Genomic DNA, 21,392 nt, shown 5'->3' on the forward strand with positions numbered 1-21,392 from the left:
ATTTCTTCATATTGAAGCAGAAAATTAAAACCTCCCGCAAATGACGAGAATTTGGCTCGTAAATTGACATTTTCAATCGAGAATAACTTTATGACGCAGACACAAATCGACTAATGTTTCTATGGGGTTATGTTGACAGATGCCCAAGTTTATTGCATGACGTCTATGATCTATTTATTTCGACCACTACTTACCGCTAAAGCCACCTATAGGAAAACAGCGGAAGCAAAGTTGTACACCTAATAATTAAATTTGAATTTCTTATGTAACGCATGCGTACACATAGAAAATCCCTTACCGTAATATTTTATCAATATATTCGAAGATATAAAAATGATCATATAAAAATAGAGTCCACTGCCTTTGAACTTTAAGCGAGATTCCATTTTCGCGATACACGCAACCTTTTTTAAATATAAACCAAGTCTTGACGCGCTTAAATAGCAAAGTACACACAGCTGCATAAGCTGCTGCGATATACAAGCAGACGTCACATGGCTGTGTGTAGTGACTTTCGTGTACCCAGAAGAAATAAATAAATGAAACAGGACGTATCGTTGCAAAACACGCCACGTCCACTTTGCCGGTCTAGATTCTTATTTTTCTCGAGCAATATTGCGAGGACATTAAGGGCAAAGTGGATCACGTTGGTATCGCAGCGACCCACTTGTGTACTTCTCGGTTTTCAAAACAAAAAAAAAAACAAAAAAATTTTTTTCTCGAAAATTTTATATTCGAGTTTGCCTTTGTTGCAAGAGCTTCTGGTTGCTTTGAGATATCGATAAAAGCGCGAAGAAAAATAAAAATATGCAATATTTCTCTTTCATAAAAAGCAATTCAAAGAGTTACAAATTTTTTCATTTGAAAATTTTATCATCTAAATCATTTATATGCGATGACATGATGCACATTGTGACGATGAGTTGAATATTCTAGACGGAAGCTCCGCAACGACAAAACGCGCGTAAAGGGACACTTTTGCAACATCTTTGCGTCGCGTGTATTATGCGTAGCAAGGGGGACCGATAACAATCGCGGAGCGTTGCAACGAGTCATTAAGAAGCATTCTGTCTTTGCATTCACGCGTCACTGTCCGTCGAAATGAATGGTCTCGTATCGGCGTCATTTGCGACAGACGTTGCTGGTGAAACCGCGGAAGCGGGTAACACGGCAACAGACCGTGAAACACCATGTAAAGAGCGCCGATGGCCCAAACACAAAAGAGCCTCGGAATCCCTCTCCAATGGTCTCGAGATGCTGGTGGAGAGAGAAAGAATGAGAGAGAGAGAGAGAGAGGGAAAGGGAGAAAGAGAGAGTCCAAGGTTAAGGACTGACTGAGCGCCGCTCGGCTTTTTAGACTCTCAAGGATCGGCGCAACCCTTTGCGCTCCATCGACACCATATGGCGTGACTAAACCCCATAATATATACTCGGCGGATATGTAAAACCCGGCGGCGATGTATGCCCGCTGCGACCGATCCGTAAAAATAGCTTCGGGGGCGCGCGCTCTATTAATAGATGGTCCCTGATTTCTGCGAGATTGGCGATGCGCTCGCAAAAAATATATTTCGCTTACATCGGCGAAACCGATAACGTCCTGTTGAACGCAATATTGTCCAGCTTGGCAATATTGTTCCGATCGCATTGAATTTTTGCCACAGCTGCTTTTTCAATTGATCTTTTGATCAATTTTGGAACGATTCTTGTTTAATAAAAATGTACGATTAATCAATATTCTTCTGATTTTATGAGCGATTTTAAAAGCCCTCTTTTCTTCTTACATATAAATTATAAAACAGTTCAACGAAATAAAATATAGAATTATTTTACATTATAGTTATTTGATACTTAAATTTATGACACTTTGAAATAATAATTTTTTGAATAAATCTTAATATATTTTATACAAAGAATAATCTTCATAAAATTTATATATTATCAACTTTTTTATTAATATATTAAAAATTAATTTATATAATGTTTTCTAGTTAATTAAATATCCTTGAAAATTACGATCTTTATTTCATAATAATTGACGAGATGGAGAGACACATATCTAAAGGCTGTTCAATTGAAATAAAATAAAAAAACTTTAAAACACGAATTCATTTATTTCATTAAAATAAAAGTGGATTATAAATATAAAACACTTTCTCCATCAAATACTTATTTTTATTCATACAATTTAGTTTAATTGATAACGTTTGAACGAACAGATATTATGTAAGAGTTATACAATTCCCTCGACGTCGTTTCGACAAAATTCGATTAAAATCGATACCGAGATTTACCGCGTCCCACCGTCTTTTAAAAGAACCATCGCAAGTAAGTAGGGATGATAAAGGATAGTGATAAAACAAGCATTATGTCGTCACGGCGCTCGTCGAGTACGTTATTCGTTCGCGTAAATCGTGCAAGAGATAATGCCAGTGATTGATATCTACAACAATGCTTAATCAGCAGTTAACTCCCCTCCCACCGTATCCTCCTTCTATTACTCCATGATTCGCAGCTGCCGGTTATAAAATCGCTCGATTGAATCATCCTAGCGCCTAGAATAATCCCAATCTGGCTATTCCCTATTTACAAAATTGCGTTTCGTCCCGTCGACCTTTCCGCCACGATCCTTCGAGCTCGCATTGTGCTTCCACCCTTCGGATAGCACTCCCCCGTTCATTGTGTCACCGACCTACGAGAAGCGTGGTGAGAGATTTCCCTCGCAACGGTTGCAACCCACCCCTGGGGCCCGTTATTGGCCTATTGCGGACACGCTCCTAATTAGTATGGATCTTTTGGCCCATTGCGGCCCTTCAACGTTAGGCCGCGTCCCGCGGAGTTTGCACTCGATCAAGGTCGAGAGGAAGAAACGCCAAGGAAAAATAAACGCGAGGATTCATAGCCCTCATTAATAATCATTGTAAATGGAAAAGTTCCTAATTTATCGAGAAAGCGGGGAAGTTGCTACAAATTATACGATATGTAAATGTGTGTAGATATTACAGCTGATTATGTAAAAAACATATGAAACTTATTTAGTGAAATTCATCAGAATGTATAATCATTTCTCCCGTCGTTATTATTATTTGCAAAATTATTCGTTACATGCATATTTAAAGCGAACATCAATTTAGAAAAAATTTGACCTCATGTATCTTATAGACAGAAAAATTATAGACAAATAGAAGAAAAGGAAAAATATAGAATTTTATTGAAGCTGCAAACCATTTTATTTATTTATCGCAAATATACAATTACAAATTGCTTTCTGTATCACATAAAGCGATAGTAGTATCTATATCCGTTTTACTTAAACTATAAACTTATCTCTAATTTCAACGTTTAATAGATAAATTTGTCTTCGATACACGAGTTTCAATCATACATGTCGATTGGAAGCATGCAGATACGAAGCAAAAGAAGAATGTGGTAGAAATAATAAAATAAAGAAGCTTAAAAATAATTTTATAGATAAGATGAAGATTTTCAATCACTTTGCGTGAAAAAAGAAAGATGACCGTAATACATTTCTCTTATTTATATTCAATAACGATTAAGAGAATTTCTGGTAGAATAGTATATAGATAGACTGGACGATCGATACGTGTTTTCCGCAATACTTTCCGATGTTATTTGTCGAACTTGATACGGGAGATTACGAATGCGGGAGATTACCTGCCAGCAAACCCGATACGCGTTAAGAAAAGGCGACAAAATCGAATTTCGATATTACGTAATAGCACGTCGATATCAGAATTATTATTGACAAGCGTCATAAATGGCCGTATCCGTGTTACCCGGATAATACGATTCGAATAGAGCATTAGGAGGTAGGAGGGAGGACGGGGGTTGTATAATTAGAAAATTTTTATTTCAAGTTTGTCAAGCTGCGATATACACGGATTTAAAAAGAGATCCACCCTTTTTCGTTTGTCCCGAATTGAAGAAAAGTCCCGCTAAATGCAGAAAAAAAGAATTCTCTCTTTCGACCAATATTTTTAAATGATAGAATAATTGAAGAAAGAGGATATACATACATACTAGATGTATTTTCAATTAAAAGGATGAAGAGTATCTTTTACACCGGGTATAAACAAATCATACATACAGGAGTACACAAAAATGTAGATTAATTTTAAAAAGGAAAAACGAAAGAGCGAATATTGCTGTTGATGGCTTTTTACTCTTATTCTCTTTGATTTTTTGTAGGTAATCGCAAATTTAAAAAAAAAAAAAAAAAAAAAGAGCGACGATTTTCCCTACAAGAGAAAATTTATACGTATACTTTACACACGAGGTTTCTCTAAACGGTACTATCTAATCGCCCAAGTTGCGCCCGAAAGTTCGCTCGTGAAGAGAGAAGCGATAACCAAGCAAAGCGGGAGTGGTTTTCGCGTTTATGGTCGTCGCCTTAGTCTCGAGATTTAAGCCCCATACGTGCGCAAATAACAATGAACCCTAATTAGACGTTGCTAGAGGGTGCGAGGTACGGGAACACCCATTCGTGATAACGATCCTCCAAGTTCTCGCATAGTAGATTTTGGCGATTCGGCGTGGAAAGGACCAGCTAGCTGTACCCTGACGAAGGTGCGCGATCCCAACACGGTAACGTGTCTCCTGAAAAGGCTCCTCCGTGGCTCGTTAGCGACCGGCGAAAGGACGCGGGATCGCGGCGTAGATGGAGTCGGAGGGGGATACATTCGAGGAGAGAACTATGTAAATTTCGTTCCCGATTCGCGCGGACGATATTACCTCAGGAATCGTGCGGTATACCGAGTGGAACGCGATATTCGCGACGGTCTCTGATAACCCGACCTAACTCTCAGTCGGCGCGGACAATGACAAACGTCAGACGTTGGCGGCGCATATTTCAGGACATTACGACCGTCGGCGATGCGTCCTGTCTCGTGACGTTCCGCTCCGCGGCAAAGCTGCGCAAACTGCGTGCGCGAAAAGGGAGATTCATCCCTTCGAGGAACGAGGGTGGACGTTCGTACGAAGCACGAGGGAATGGCGATTTATACTCGCATCAATAAAGACCGCAATGCGCACGCACTTTTTTTTTTTTTTTTTTTTTTTTTTTCATTCTTGTTAGTGATTATTTTTTGTTAATTTTTTTAAGTTTTTTTTTATTATTATTATTATTATTATTATTATTATTTAAAGAGAAAGATTCTTGATGCGAAGTAGAGGAAGAATGATCTCGCGAGATTTGTAAAGCGAAGCCATCCTGAGCGATCGATAAGCGACGACTGTGTTAAGAATATCTAGTCTCATTATTTATTTATAGAACCACTGCACATCCGCGCTGAACATCCGAAAAGCATCACCTCCGCGCGCCTTCTCCGATTTACCTACGTCAATACGTCTCGGTAAGTTTGAACATTATACGTTAATCTCTCGGGCATTCGAATCTGAATTGAATCTATTAATTTGCCAGCTTTATATCCCGTTATAATAAATAAATTCGAGGAACAGATTATTATCGCAGTTTTATTGAACGGAATGAAATTATTTCCAATAAGAGATAAATTTTGAAATCCCTTGATATTATTTTTTCCATTCTGGAATTAAATCTAAATTTTATAAAATATATTTCTCCCGACTCCGGGATGGGAGGGGGGAGGGAGAGAATTAAAACCGAATGGAATCAGAAATTATTTTGAATTCGAAATCCTGATCAATTTTCATCACCTTTCCTATCGCGACAACGTAACGCGAGATAGAATTTTTTTTTTTTTTTTTATCCGGATAATCAGATCTCGATTTTCATACAAATCATAGTAACGTACGAATGATATTTTCATCATAATAATGGTTTTCTCTTTCTCAAATTGAATTTCTCATTGGATAACAAAACTAATTAGATATTCTGAAATATTTAACAATATTAATTATTATTATGTTATTATTGTCGGAACATTGTGTACGGAGTTTAACGCGCGTGTTCTGGATTATTTCACGAATCCGAGCCTTTACGACACGAAAGAAGAGAAGACGCGTATGTATGCGTGAGAATGCATCGTATGCGTATGTCCAGCGTATGTCACGGTCGAATCAATAATTTCGTAGACTGTCTGATACCTTTGCGATGTGCAGCAATACTTATTTTATGTATTGTGCCGATCCTTGATATTTATGTATCTTCCTACATAATCTAATGTAACAAACTATTAATAGTAGTTTAAATTTATTCGATATATCAATTTCTGTATGTGTAATATTCTCTCTCTCTCTCTCTCTCTCTCTCTCTCTCCCTGTGAGATCTAACTTTGTTACGCGAGCGCCACGTGATAAACATTTTTAAATTAATGTCAAGTTTTTATGCTGCATTTCATGCCTTTATGCACAAAACATTGAGATTCAAAGTTATTAATTTTTTTATTATTACACGTACGGCCATCTAGAATATATTTATGTTACTCAAAATACGTGTGTTGCAGCCAGATTACATAATCCGTCGTTTTATGAAACGTCTAGGCATTTTATAAAGTGCGGTCACATTCTCAAATTATGTTTGAAAATGTAATATTTTACAATCTCGCTAAGAATTTTCGTCTTTTTATAGAACAACTAACAAGCGACGATTTGTACATTGTTTTTCTTTTCTTGTTGGCTTATCTCAATCATTTTATGAACGGGCGCGTTTTCACCGATCTTAAATTTGATAAAATAATCATAATAAATGTCTTCTCTTTATTTCTTTACACACTTATATTTCTTATTATCGTCTTCAAGCATTATTTTCAAGAATTTTATTCATGTTACTTTTCTCAAGTGTTCATACAAGCTTTTCTTATTTAGAAATACACATAATTATTTATTAATATTATAATTATAATATTATAATATAATTATCTATTAATTTTCTATAAAAATAATTGTTGTTCTACAAAAATAATTCATAAAATGACTGAAATAAACCAGCCAGAATCTAAAACGATACAGAAATCGTTGCGTTTGACAATGCGATGGGGATCCGCCTGTTACCATTTTATAAAAAGAATAAAATTCTTAGCCAGATTGTAAAATATTTCATTTTTAACTGATGATTTGAGAATGCGGCCGCGCTTTATAAAATGCCTAGAGGTTTCATAAAACGATGAATTATGTAATCTAGCTACACGACATATACATATACCATAGACGCATTCTCTGAAACGGAATTCTCCTCAATGCAGTATTCTAGATTGATTTAAAAGTCTCGATCGAATCCATCGTTTCAAAGGAACATCCCGCCTTGCTGCATTGGAATTTTGCCTGTACGACGTATACGGCCAGCTTGGGAAACGTTGACCCGCGAATAGAACTTCCGTCGTATTTCGGGACGCCTAGGCGGCCGCTTGGTCATTGACCCCTCCCCCGTTTTGCAAATCGCTCGGGGGCAACGCGAGCGGTGATTTTGATTTTGATGCAACGAACGCAACTTACGAAATTAAACTTGGAAAAATTTCTGTTCGCGAAAATCGTTTCCCCAAAAGTTACAGCGCCGAGGGAAGCCTCCGATACCGGCGATGGAGCGCGATAAAATCAGTATTCGAATAGTCTCGTTGAGCAATAACTTGGATATTTCGAAAATTATTCTGTCTCTATAAGAAAAATATCGCGTAAGCCATATAAAAATTTACACGATGTTCTCATGTTAGAAATTTTCTGTCTTTCTTTTTTATATATATTTATAATTTTTCATTCGAAATGAGACTTTCTTTGATTCGTATATCCCTCCCCCCCCCCCAAAAAAAAAAAATCAGAAAAATAATAATTTTGCCGAGCATGTTCGATTTTTGGCACGTGGTCGATAGGCTTTGTCGTAAGGATAATAGCAGTAATATACGTAACGGGAGCGAGATAAATCCCTACCTGTCCCAGATACGAGCCAAATGACGTGTTCGCGTTTCGGAAAACACATGTGAAGTTGAGAGTACAACTCGATAAATGGAACAGCGTATAGTAATTATAAAACAAGATTAACAACCGCGGAAAATATGCTTGAATATCAATGATAAAATAATCGAAGATTTTAATCGAGTTGAAAGAAGGAATGTAATCGTCAAAATTTCGTTGCAAAATTTATTATTATTATTATTATTATTGTTCCATCTAGCCACAGATTTTAATTATGCCATTTAATCGCATAAGATAAATTGCGAAACTTCATAATTCACTTAACTATACGCTAATCCTACTTTACGCCGTTATTAACGAGAAAATATGTCACAGAGAGGCGAGGCCATATTGGATATTCGCATTTGGGTCAGAGTTTTGATTGAAGAGCCGCCATTAATTGAACAAGCGGACATCTTCGTATTGCCACACCTGCTAGTTTTACATCGTATGACCGATGATATGGCGCAAACGGACGTGTTCTACAATACGACAGTCACACACAATTCTGCTTCTCGAGAGAATATCAATAGCTTCGCGATATATACCGCGCTTTATATTAGGCGAATTGATTTCGGATCAAAATGCGATACTCCAAACATTCTAAATTCCGTTCTAGGTATTTACGATTTTACGAAGCTCATTTCTGGGATTAATACGCTAAATGTTTACAAATCCATTCCATCAGCCGATAAATCATCAATCTCATTCCTATTTTCGATTATTCTAATAAATTCTCTAAGTCCAATTTTGCTTAATGATAACGTTTATGTTTATTACTTTTACAATACTTTATTTAGGGTGTCAAGTGTCGTGTCAAAAATTTATTTGCTTGAGATTAATTAAGAAATAAAATCACCGAAACATTTGGCATCGATCTCGATTTAGATTTTATAATATCATCCGCGGGGGGGAGGATGCGTGACAACATTCTGGCTACTTTTCTGTACAATATACAGGATGTCCCATTTTAAAGGACCCACTCAAATATCTCAGAAACACTGCGTTAAATCGAAAAATGTTTCAAACAAAAGTTGTGTGGCTTCAAGGGGGCCATAAGATGGTGACAATGATTTGACCTTGGAAAATCATTTGAAGGTCATGTGAAGGTCAACTTTAAAATCTTAAATGGAAACCCCCATTTTTTTATTTAGTATTCTTGTAGCTGACATCGAGAGCTTTTCTAAACACTATAATAAACTGTTTTTTTATTCAGTACTTTTTGAGTTATTTTATATTTTAATCAGACATCTTTCGATATAAAAAATTAAATATCTCATAAAATATTCAGTTTTCGATAATCTCACCGCAACACTTTTATGTACAGAATAATGAGACAAATCAATTAGTGTAAAAAAAACAAATAATTGTTTAAAATAATACATCGTAAATAATTTTTTTAAAAACTATTATTTTTTTATACTAATTGATTTGTATCATTAATCTGTACATAAAAGTATTGCGGCAAGATTATCAAAAACTAACTATTTTATGAGATATTTAATTTTTTATATCAAAAGATGTCTGATTAAAATATAAAATAACTCAAAAAGTACTGAATAAAAAAATAGTTTATTATAGTGTTTTGGAAAGCTCTCGAGGCAAGCTACAAGAATACTAAATAAAAAATGGGGTTTTCAATTTAAGATTTTAAAGTTGACCTTCACATGACCTTCAAATGATTTTCCAAGGTCAAATAATTATCAGCATCTTATGGCCTCCTTAAAGCCACACAACTTTTGTTCGAAACATTTTTAGATTTAACGCAATGTTTCTGAGTTATTTGAGTGGGTCCTTTAAAATGAGATATCCTGTATGTACATATTTTTCTGTATAATATAAATTTCTTTTTTTTTTTCATTTGGCCTTTATTTCCTATACGCTATAGTGACCGCGGGTGACATCGCACTTATAGCTCGATATTATCGACATTTTCGTCGAGATATTTGGGCCGTATCGATCAAATTCGTTTCGCGAACGAACCGCGCAAGCGAGATGAAAAACAAGGATCGGCGATTCGATGGGATGGACGAAAGCAATTAACCCGATGCTCCGATAGATCGCCCCCCCATCCACGCGCAGTCGTCATCTCGTTGCTGTATCTCCCTAGATTATCGTCGCTTTCTCGTTCGACGATCAGATTTTCATCAAAACGAGAAATGGAGAAAGGACACGAGAGCACGAAGCCCGAAGTGATGCGATGCCACGAAAGCAATTAAATTGCGCGTTCAGGAATATAGTTACCGCGACCGCGACGCTATATCTCGAGATTATTGACCGTTCTGTGTTTCTCTCCCCCTCCCCCCTTTCCCCCGTTTAACCATCCCTTCCCCTCCTGTTGGGTACACGCCGGGGATTTAGAGATAAATCCTATTTTGCGGGGCAAAAGCGACGAAATTATACGAATCACTCCAATTTTAGGATTAACTTGAAAGCGCCGACTACACGTTTTTACCCATACGCTGTCATTAAAACAAACATCTCGCGCGGATGATACGAAATAACGCATCCACGAAGGCAATGTCAAAAACGTCCGGACGTGGCGTTTCCGCCATCTCCGATTTAACTCCGTTTTTATTTAAAAAAAAAAAAAAAAAAAAAAAAAGCTAAGAAAAGAAAAGAAATATTGCGAACGCGAGAAAATCTTCGGGAACGTGATGAAAATGGACGAGATGGGCACGAATTATGCGATATTTTTTTCGATAAAAATTCACGATCTTTTTTTTCCACACAAGGTTACAAGGCATTCCGGACGTGCCATTAATGTATCTCTCTCTCTCTCTCTCTCTCTCTCTCTCGTGCGCCGAATAATTTCAGGAATAGTTGCGATACTCGTCTCGGATGCGGCAAGTCAGACATGCCTACGTGCTATTTCTATCGAGATGCCTCTTCGTCGTGAAGAATCTACTCGGAGATACGCGAAAAAGATTATTATTTTTCGGATATCGCGAGTATTTATAGCGTGACATTGATTATCAAATGTGAAATCTCTCATGAAGTTTATTCGATATTTAAAGCCAATTTCTTTATATAACCTTTTGCGATAGAGAATTATATATATATATAATCATCTTAAAACATGCTTAACGTTCTTATTTTATCATAATAGATGATTGTTCTAACAATCATCTATTACGATCATCTAACAAGCTCTTACGTTAAATGAGTAACGTAAACATGGTTAGGTTAGGTTAGAATGGTTAGAAATAATGGGCAGTTGAATTATATATATATATAAATCCCGGAAGTCCATTGAATATGTTTGATTAATGTTAAATTTTGGGATAATTCCTTTATTAATAACTGGCAAACTTTATGTAAGAAGCGTGGGATGTTATCATATATTTATCCCTTATTTGCGACTCGAGTAACTGTGCAGTCATGCTATTTAATTCAGAAAGCAGTTACATCATCATGATGTTGTATCACGCGTTGGCCGAATCTCGTCTTATCATTGACATTCTATCATATGATGTTATTAAAATAACTGAGGAGAAAAATGATTTTTACAAACACTTCTACACAGTTAGAATATTCAATTTTTTTTTTGAGAAATTTTATATAAATATATCGGAGAAACGTTAGTTTTTCCAATAGAATATAAAAAATAATATAAAATAAAGAATATAACATTTTATAAAAATATAAAAAATAAACTGTTGAAGAAAAATAATTACAGATTGATTTTTATGAAATTATTCAAGATCAGAAATTGAATGGTATTATACGTATCGTCGAATTAAGATTAGAAGGTTTAAAATGATAAGAAAATTTTGTTCGCTTAACTTTTTGAGTAGATTTTAATTTTAATATAAAAATGAAAAACGTCTAGGTATAGCTTTCACAGAGAAACATGATTTTGGAAAAGTCTGCATAAAGCGGACATTATTTACATTATTAACATATACACAGATGACATGATATCTTTTGAAACTCTCTTTTTCCTGCCGACTATTAAAAATCAATCTAATATTAACAGAAATATCGCAAGAATGGCTCGATAAGGAAAGCGATTGCCAGACCGGGATACCGTCGAGAGTTCAAAGGGTCAAATCCTTCGCGGAGGCGGCCTCAGCCGAATTATTATCGATCCGCTTGCTCGCCGAATTCACGGAGGCCGCGCTTCCACGGACGGAGCATGACAGAACGATCGTCTCGTCGCTGGTTCACGTGGCTTCTATTGATTTACTACGAGTCCGCCGGTTTCGCGAAAGACCGCACACCGCCGACCGTACTGTCCGCCGTGAAAAATTCCCCGGCGGATCGATGCCCCGATGTCAGTTGGAATCTCCTCGTAACCGCTGTCTGAAGCACACTTTAGTCACGCTACTCCGACAATGTGCCACGTAAGGTTCGTTGACACCGCGACATGATGCTAACTCCTCTTGGCGATTCGATAAAATATCGAAAAGCGAAAGAATTTTGCACAGTATGTCGTAGAAATTTGTACTTTACATCGCGCTTATATATTTTCTCAAATAAGATATTATTCATGTTTAAATTTTTATATTTAAATCCCTAAAGTAGCGAGATTATATATGTATATTGAAAAATTCAGGACAAACGAACACTTTCCTTCTTTCTTGTATATCGTTATAAATAACACGGCCGTTTATTAAATTTGACATTTTACTTTATACTTAAATATTTTAAGTATGCTATGAAAATTTTAACTTGAAGACTAAATTATTTGATGATATAATATTTTCTAAATACTTATTTTCAACGGCATACTCGCAATAAGAAATCGATTGATATCGCGTGATATTGCTCAAAAAAAAAAAGTAAATAAAAACTAATAAATCCTTCAAAAGCCTTTTTTTTTAAGTTACTAAAAAAAAGAGGGATAAAAGAATTACGAATACTAGCTAGTATAGATGATTGTACAGAATTCGTAAGAGAGTAACACAAAAATTTAATTAAATAACCGCGAGTTAAGAAGGATCAAAAAATTTGATATAGTATCTGTCATTATTTTTTATCGTACGCGTAAGGATCGTATGAGTGGTTTTTTTTTTCAATTCTCGAAAGCATGTATATATGTGATATTTGTTTGATAATTAATGATAAGATAATATTTTTAGTGAGAATAATCAGAAGATTAGAATATAAATATTCCAAAGCCATGTTAAGAGTTACATGTTACACAATCTATCGACGATATACACGACAAGGTCTCTCGCGTCGGTCAACATGATAAGATGGAATGCTTTCGGAAAAAATAATAATATATGCAACAGATTCATGCAATCGATGTGATCGATCGCATAGTTGTTTCGAAACATGCTATAACATTTTACGATTGTCTCTCATCTTAATATGAGAGATTATTGTTAGCGTCGCTCGTTTTATCGACATGTCGGTTGAAATAAATCTAAAGGTGTATTTAAAAATGAATAATTTTCGCGTGTTGGGATTAAGGAGAGATTGCCTTAAGAATCCTGTCATAGAACAATGAACATGATGCATTTTGACGAGTACAAACGCATCATCGATCGAATGCAGTTATGCCGAAGCGTGTTTATCGTATCAACGCAACGTATCCAGCGTGAATCCATTTTATTTTTTACGTACGATTTAAAAGCATCTCCGATCAACTTTTGACTTGCGATGCAAGTATTTGAAGGAGTAAGTATTCTTAGCAGTATAATTACCCGACATACGTAAGATGTACCGCGTGTTTTTGGGGAGTCTCGATGACATCAGGAATATCCACATTGCCTTATCTCGCAACCCTTCTCTCTAGAAGAAAGGATTGACTCGGACATGTATTCGACGCACCACAACGGTTTATGACATATCGTCGAACAGCATGAAACGTCACGCGTATTTTCAAAAAGAAGATCGTGTATGGAAGGATCATGTAAGTTCATCTGTCAGAGACACGCAGGATCAAGGACAAGTCGTGCGGCGAGGGTGTGATAGGTGGACAGACGAAAGGAATGACAGAAAGAGAGAAAGAAAGAGAGGGAGGATACGATAGAGAGGACAAGGGTGAAAGAGAGCAGGTCGCAGGCCGCAGGGCTGTAGGGGGCTACATCTGTACCTCCTTACTTGGGCAAAATCAATAACCTATTTGAGGGTGTAGGAGAGAACCTAAGGAGAGGCTGCGAACGCACGGTATGGCGCTCTAGATTCAGATGAGGACAAGTTGATACGTACGCTATCGATGGCCAGGTGCTAATGCGTCCCGTACACACATACACACACAGATGAGAATCACGGCACCTCCCCAGGACTCTGGTGCTCCGGACGTTGCGCGGGAGTTGCGCGAGGAGACCCCTCCTCGCGTATGGCACCCCCGAGTTTCTCGCGCACCTGCGACACTCCCCGTGTGTACGTACGATCAACCAACCTTCCGCCACCCCTGCAAGCCAGCACGGCGGAAGAGAAGCAAGCCGCTCGTTCTAATCGGGCAGGGCGACCAGAGGCAGTATATCCGGATCCGACGAGTAACCGCGAAATTCGAGTCAGCTTCTCGCTGTTCACCGGAACCGGTACCTTACCGCGATACCGGAAGTACCGACGATGCCGATGCGAGAACCCGACGACAGGTCCCCTCGTCTCTGCACTTCTATCCCGGGCACTTTCACCCCTTTCAGGTTTCTGTTTCTCGGGTGTTCGCGGGAGCGTCCACCCACGCGATCCCAATAACGATCAAAGTCGGGAGGGAAGACACGGTAAAAAAAAAAAAAAGAAAGCAACACGATTACTTGGAAAATAACGACATACGCGATGGATTCGCGGCAGCGCTCTTTCTCTTAACGGCTGTCTCGCTGCCTCGACGGCGCACACTCTCGCGAAATCTCGCGATGAAACGTCGCGGAACGTCACGCCGACGACGACCCCTTTCCGCTGGGGTGGCGCCCTCGGGAGAGACTCTCGGGTACGTCGCTTTCACCGTATACTGTATTACACTACCGCCACCACGCTTCTCTCCTTCTCCTTCTCGTCTGGCCTCGCCGTTTCCTCGCGCACAACTCCCCGATGCTGCGAGAACAGGCGCACAATCGGACGCGGAGAGAACGCGACGCGCGCGCGCGCTTCGAGCTGTCGCGGCTGTGGGGCGCGGGCCACTACCTCGACGAGCCTCCCGGATCGTTGGATAAAACTTGGTAGGGCCGTTCCGGTCGACGTGCGAACTCCCTACCACCACCATCTCTTCGTCGTCGTGTCCCCACCATCAGCGCGGATAGTCGACCGATGGTTCCCGTTCTCTTTCTCTCTCTCTCTCTGTCATCTTCCACCATATCCCTTTTCGTACGCGCGCTACTCGATTCGCCCTTCCTCACCCCTCAACAACTCCACCACCACCGCCGCCACCACTGCCGCCATGAGGAACGTCGTCATTCCCCTCGAGGGGTTGCAGGCTGCGCTCGCGCGCGCGAGTCACGCTTAGATCGTGTACGTTGCCTGCGTGCCGTTAAAGTTCGCCCCCTCGCTCGCGTCACCCTAACATCCATGATCGAGAATGAAGATAACGCGGCAGGGTGGTCGCCGTGACTTGAGGGGGAGGAGGAGGGGGGGGGAGTGGCGCGCGACGGGGTTGCCTCTCGGATTCGATGACCTGCGGATTCTTGGCGAACGATACTCGCCAGATAGGGGAGAGACCCCGGGACAGATTTCTCGTAACGTATTATATGTGGAGGGAGGAAGAAAGAGAGAGTAGGAATCTGGCGAGAAGGCGAATCCCGATTCTTTATCGCGCGACTTTTTGTCGTTAATCTCTCACGCGTTGTCTCGCGTTTGCCAAGGAGAGCGCGCGATGAATTGTGTATCTTGACGAATTTATGGGACTTGGTGGTAATTCAATCGTCGAGATGCCTATTCTTTATTGTTGATCTCCGTTTCATTACTCGGACGATTGTGAATTCCAACAATTTAACTTAATATAAAAAATAAGAGTCATCTTTTCGAACCTTCATACGTGTCTCATCGTCACGAAAGTATCAAACTATGAAAGACTATGACGGATAATCAATTTTATGCTGTCGTCGTTATCGGAGAAAAAAGACTTCGTAATAAAACAATCTTCTTGATGATACGCGAGTTGGCACACGAAACTTCGCGATGGGGCGAAAAACGGTCGCGAGAGGAAGATCGATGAAGGAGAACCGTTTCGTCGACAACGGTGACGTTTAACGACATTTCAAAGTTAATCGGTGTTGCGTAATCGTCTTTTCTTCTTCTTCTGTCCTTCTCGCTTAACTGCCGTTTCATTTGCATAGCTCGTCGAAAACTGTGAAGCTGCGATAAGAGATGGAGGTGGTGGATCAATTGTAAGCTCGTTAATGAACCGGAAGATACACGAAGCGCGGATGAATAATTTCATCCGGTACAGCGTCTAAATTAAACTTTCGATCTCTCCTCGTCGCGAATGCGCAGTCGCACCGATACCGCAACCAATTCGCGTATTCAGTCGCCCTATTTCGTACGACATACCTAAAATTCATCTTGGCGAACCTCGAACGCCCGGCATCCTAAATGTCGTAATCTCGGTGCTGAACATCTACGAGACGGACACCAGGCCTACCTGGTATGCGTGAATTTCACGTTTACTTTCGTAGCCTTTGATTTCGTAGAAAATTCTGTGCTGTGACGTAGGAACTGTGACCTTACTATCCCTCGCCTTTATTTTTATGTCTAGAACTAATTATTACATTTAATTAAGAAACAGCTTCAAATTGAGGTGAATAATTGCTTGGATAAAAATTGATTAGAGATAGAATTAAGTAATAATATTTTTTGCATATATACGAACATTATGTTTATTTATTGATAATGTTTGCTCAAGTGAAATGCATCGATAAATTTTTCCGCAGAATTTTGTCGATAGAATATTTTTATAAATTATAAAATCGGAGAAATAGTTGGACAGAAGATGTAAGGGAGACACCTATTTAGAATGATACCAATAACAGAAGGGTGAGAATTATTGATCTAGAATAACACGAAGCGAAATGGTAGGATTGTATTGATTGTTGGATAAGAATAATTTTCCAGTGAAATAGAGAGAGATTAAGGGAAAGAGAGAGAGAGAGAGAGAAATTTAATTTTATACAGACATCAGAATTATACTTCTCAACTTAAAGTATTCCAACAATTAGATCTCTTAAAATTTCCATTAAAGTAAAATCCGCTTAAAGTAAGCTCAAAATCTCCTCATCTTATACATATATAAAATTATATTCTTGAGACTTTTAGTTGTCTTCGAAGCTTTGCAATTTTCGATATTGAACAACTTTCGCAAGTATCCTTCTTTGCCTCGTCATTGAAACAACCCATACAGCACTGAAGCTTGCAGCAACAACATTGCTGCAACATTGTAATATTGCATATTGCAGTTTAATGTTGCAGAAATATTGCAAAGACATTATTTTACAATATAACTTTAGCAATGTTACAGAAACATTCCGAAAATATTACAAAAAAAGTATTCAATAATCGCTAGTTCATTCGTTTACCACTATGCGGCGCATGTTGCGCTATCTATTCCGCATTTAATTTTTAGTCACGATGATTATATAAAATTTACAAAGAGCGGCTAGTAAGATTAAAAAGATATAATAACTATTTTTGTTAATTTAAGTCGTATGATATGACCCCAATACAGGGGCTGCTCAGACATTGAACTAAGAATTCTTTTAATAGTTTCCATTCTTATATAAAATCAAAAATTTGATAATACAATAATTTTCTAATATGCAAAAGATACTTCAGATTTTAATAAATAAATTTTGAGATTATATAAAGACAAGAGAGATGTGAAAAAATTCGTATGCGTAAATTCACCACAATCTTTTTGCATCCGGATATCTGAATATTTCGGATACAAAGAAATTGTGAATTTACACAATTGCAAATTGAGTTTTTTCTTATTTCTCTTAGATATTCTCTGTCACTGAAGAAAGTCGAATGTGTACTGAAAAATTTACATTTTATAATTTCGTTATTATTATAATACAGAAAATTGATTGTATATACGCGCTAGATCCTGACTCTTATAGGCCTAATTTCTTATTATTTTTTTCATATGTTAAGAATATTATGTCGATAAATATAGATAAAGCATTATTGCATATATATTATATTGCTATGTTGCAGCAATATTATATTGCAATATTTCTGTAGGCGGACATTTTGTTGTTGCTGCAATATCATAACAATGTTGTAGCAACATTTCGCAATGTTTCTGCAATGTTGCAATCTTGCAGAAAAATGTTGCTGCAATGTTGTTGCAATTCTTGCGGTGCTGTATGGGAACCTATCATTTTAGTTTGTTCTTGAATGTTCGCGATCAAGATTGCATCCGATGATTCTAGGATCCTTCGCGCATAGACAGATAAAATGCGACAAAACAGAGCGACAAAGGCGATTTTTTTCAATAACCGACCCCGTCCCTCGTCTTTTCCAGACACGTTCCTCAACCCGAGCTCTTGTAAATTTCTCCTGCGCGCAAAGCTTATTATTCAGGCTCTTATTATCATCGGCAGTCGGACGGCGTGTCGCGATATTGCACGCCCGGATGTTACGAGTGCAGCACGCGCCGTGCTCGCTCGTGCGCGGCACCCTTCTTTTTGTTGTCTTTCCCCATTCTCGGCAACCTTGCCTGAAACACCGTAATCCTCATCGTAGGGCACCCGACGAAGCTCGAAACGTCACGATTGCAGCCCGACGAATGATGTGATAAATGACACAGTGACGGCATCGAATGAATCCGAAAGATTAATGGTCGCGCGTCCGACACGAACTTTCAATATTGAACGAGAGTACGTAGACAGGATCGCAATCACAGCCTTAATTAACCGACGAATTCTCTGCGTAATAATTTTTTATTACGTTGTGATAGAAAAATATTATAATAAAATTATAAATTTAATTTTGATTTCATAAGACGATATAAAAGATGCATTATACACGCGCTGATACGTTGACACAATTATTGCTTTAAAATCTGATATAATTGAATTTTATTATCACGAAAATTATCGCAGTTTTTTCTATATTCTGTTTATACGTGACGTCATTATTATTGCCACATGTATAATTAATTTATGTGAAATGATTTATTCATATGTTTACACGATAACGTCGCGCGAACAAAGCGTCTTTATAATTTCATCGGTTTCATCGCGTATCGCGAGCGACGAGAAATATACAGCGTGTATATGTATTAACGATATTTATTAGTGAAAACGTCAGTAAATTACGGCTCGTTGCTAAAGCGAAATACGATCGTATCCGGTGGGAATGCATGTAATGTATTCACGGTAATTTCTCTCGAAGTTACCAGTATTATTTAACCCATACGCGGGTAATCCGCTCTTAACGAGGATTTATATAACTTTTATGAAATATAACTCGCGTCTCTCGACTCGGGCAAAGGATTCGATACAGGCTGTGAATTTTTCCAGCGAGATCGTCGCGGAAGCATAAATCCACGATTACTCTTTTTCAATTTATCTTTTCGCGCACAACGCGTTTCGTCGTTGTTTCTGCATATTCGGATGCAAATGCATCGTCGATCTTAAATCCCCGTTAACAATTTAAAACGCATACGTAATGGTGGACTTTTTGTCCCGCGGAGGCAATATATCTCCGAAATTTATTCGCCGTACCAAGTGTCACGAATACTCGGTGACACAGCTACATTTTTACATATTTAAGTCGTATACGGATCTTTTTATATTTATCAAAATTATATAATATTTTTGCCCCCTCCGAGAAAAAAATGCACTTGTATAATTATACAAGATCGTGTATAATTAAATCGGAAATTTGGCGCGATACAATCTTGTCTTTATATTATTATACTTGGCTAGATCTGATTATACATGAAGATCAGGTCGAATATGATAATGTAAAGATAAGATCATTATTATATATGATCATATAAAATTATATATGTTATCATATATGTCATTGTATATGATCTTATATAATTACATAAAGTCCATTTTTCTCGGGACGTTCTATGAGAGATGAAATAAAATTGCGTATCAATAACGCAATTTTCAACTTCTCAGATATCTTATCATTTTATTTCTTAATTTTAGCTACATTTCGAACTTTAGAATGTGTAACATTTATTAATAATATATAACAACAAAAAATGCATACAATACATATATACACGAAACAAGAAATATATCACCCATATTAAGTTAGCCCCCCCACCAACGCCAAATTAAATCAAATACATCAAATAATTTAGTGCTAATTATGTGCTAATTAGTTGCCGTAGCCCGAATTTTGTTGCTCAAACCGTTTAGCAGGAATTTACATTCAAAGTGGGGGGTGCTAGCTTGACATTAAGCCAGCCCCCCCCATAGTGAAAAAAATATATAGAATGCTCGAATCAAAAAATAAAATACACTAGAATTTGTTGCTATTTTGTTGCTCTAAAATAACATAAAAATATTTTTAAAAAAGTATATAATTTAATTAATACCACTATACTCAGTCTCGCTGCGCCGTACCATTCACTTGCGCGAAGTAAAAGTAAATAAAAAAATGTATCGCTCGCATGTATTTGGTACTGAAATAATCTGTGGACAATATACTGTCGAAATATATGAGAAACTGAATTTGTTGCTCGTCTTAAAGTATTAGAAATCGATACTTTGTCGCCGCGGACCCTATACGACGCGCTCTTATATTATATAAATTAACTAAAAGAATTTGTTGCTCGCATGTTTTGGGTACTAAAATAATCTGTGGACGATGTACTATCGAAATATATAAGAAACTGAATTTGTTGCTCGTCTTAAAGTATTAAAAATCGATACTTTGTCGCCGCGGACCCTATATCACGCGCAAGTGAATGGTACGGCGCGGCGAGACTGAGTATATAGTGGTATTAATTAAATAATATACTTTTTTTTAAATATTTTTATGTTATTTTAGAGCAACAAAATAGCAACAAATAATACGTCTCGATAATCGCGCTTGTGTGAAGAGCGTTACGGAAAATTTAGGCTGGACGGATAGGTGGGGGGAGGGGAGGGGAATGTCGTCGAATATCTCTTCCAAAAACAGGAGCGAGCGAGTTTTTTGCGAGAAATAAATCGTGCGCCAAAAAACCTTCGCGATACGAACAAGGATAAGATAACGAAGCTCGAGCGATACTTTTGCAATCTCGCGATTATTTTCTGGCGAAATTATACATATAATTGAAGAAGAATCATATATTTTAAAAGAATATTAAAGTATATTGAAATACGAAACATGTGAAAAACGCGACGCGAAGCTTCACCAATTGTAAAATTTCTCATTTAGCTGTTGGTACTCGTGGTTTCTCGCGGCATTTCAGGGACATCGATTAACGTTGACACGTCACCCTTAATTGGATTTCAGTAACATCCATAGTTTTAAAACTAACCAATCACCAATCAAGAATCGAATGACCGTGATTGGTCAATTTTACAACCATGAATATTATTAAACCTGACGTGTAAAATTAGTCGACTAACTGTCGACTAACCGAACACATTTTTTTTTTCTCTTAAATA

General features: G+C 37.7%; 2 protein-coding genes across 10 annotated transcripts in view; one reads left to right on the plus strand and one right to left on the minus strand.

Moving 5' to 3' along the window:
- LOC138936260 (uncharacterized) overlaps nt 1-12,424 on the plus strand; it is a 383,952-nt gene extending 371,528 nt beyond the window's left edge. For 2 of the 3 annotated variants that reach the window (XR_011447356.1, XR_011447357.1), the window contains 2 exons: nt 5,288-5,369; nt 11,861-12,424. Coding sequence is in view for 1 of the 3 variants with exons in the window: in XM_070301524.1 (XP_070157625.1) it covers nt 11,861-12,231 (371 nt within the window). In the remaining 2 variants the exon portion in view is untranslated. The remainder of the gene's footprint in view (nt 1-5,287; nt 5,370-11,860) is intronic. The other variant, XM_070301524.1, reaches the window with a different exon arrangement.
- LOC138936250 (neural-cadherin) overlaps nt 1-14,943 on the minus strand; it is a 204,456-nt gene extending 189,513 nt beyond the window's left edge. For all 7 annotated transcript variants that reach the window (XM_070301499.1, XM_070301497.1, XM_070301498.1 and 4 more), the window contains exon 1: nt 14,044-14,943. The gene's annotated coding sequence lies outside the window, so the exon portion shown is untranslated. The remainder of the gene's footprint in view (nt 1-14,043) is intronic.
- Between the last annotated feature and the right edge of the window lie 6,449 nt (nt 14,944-21,392).

Source organism: Polyergus mexicanus, unplaced genomic scaffold (genome assembly GCF_030449975.1).
Source record: "Polyergus mexicanus isolate NDT 795.1 unplaced genomic scaffold, iyPolMexi1.0 SCAF_9, whole genome shotgun sequence".
Classification (NCBI taxonomy): Eukaryota; Metazoa; Arthropoda; class Insecta; order Hymenoptera; family Formicidae; genus Polyergus; species Polyergus mexicanus.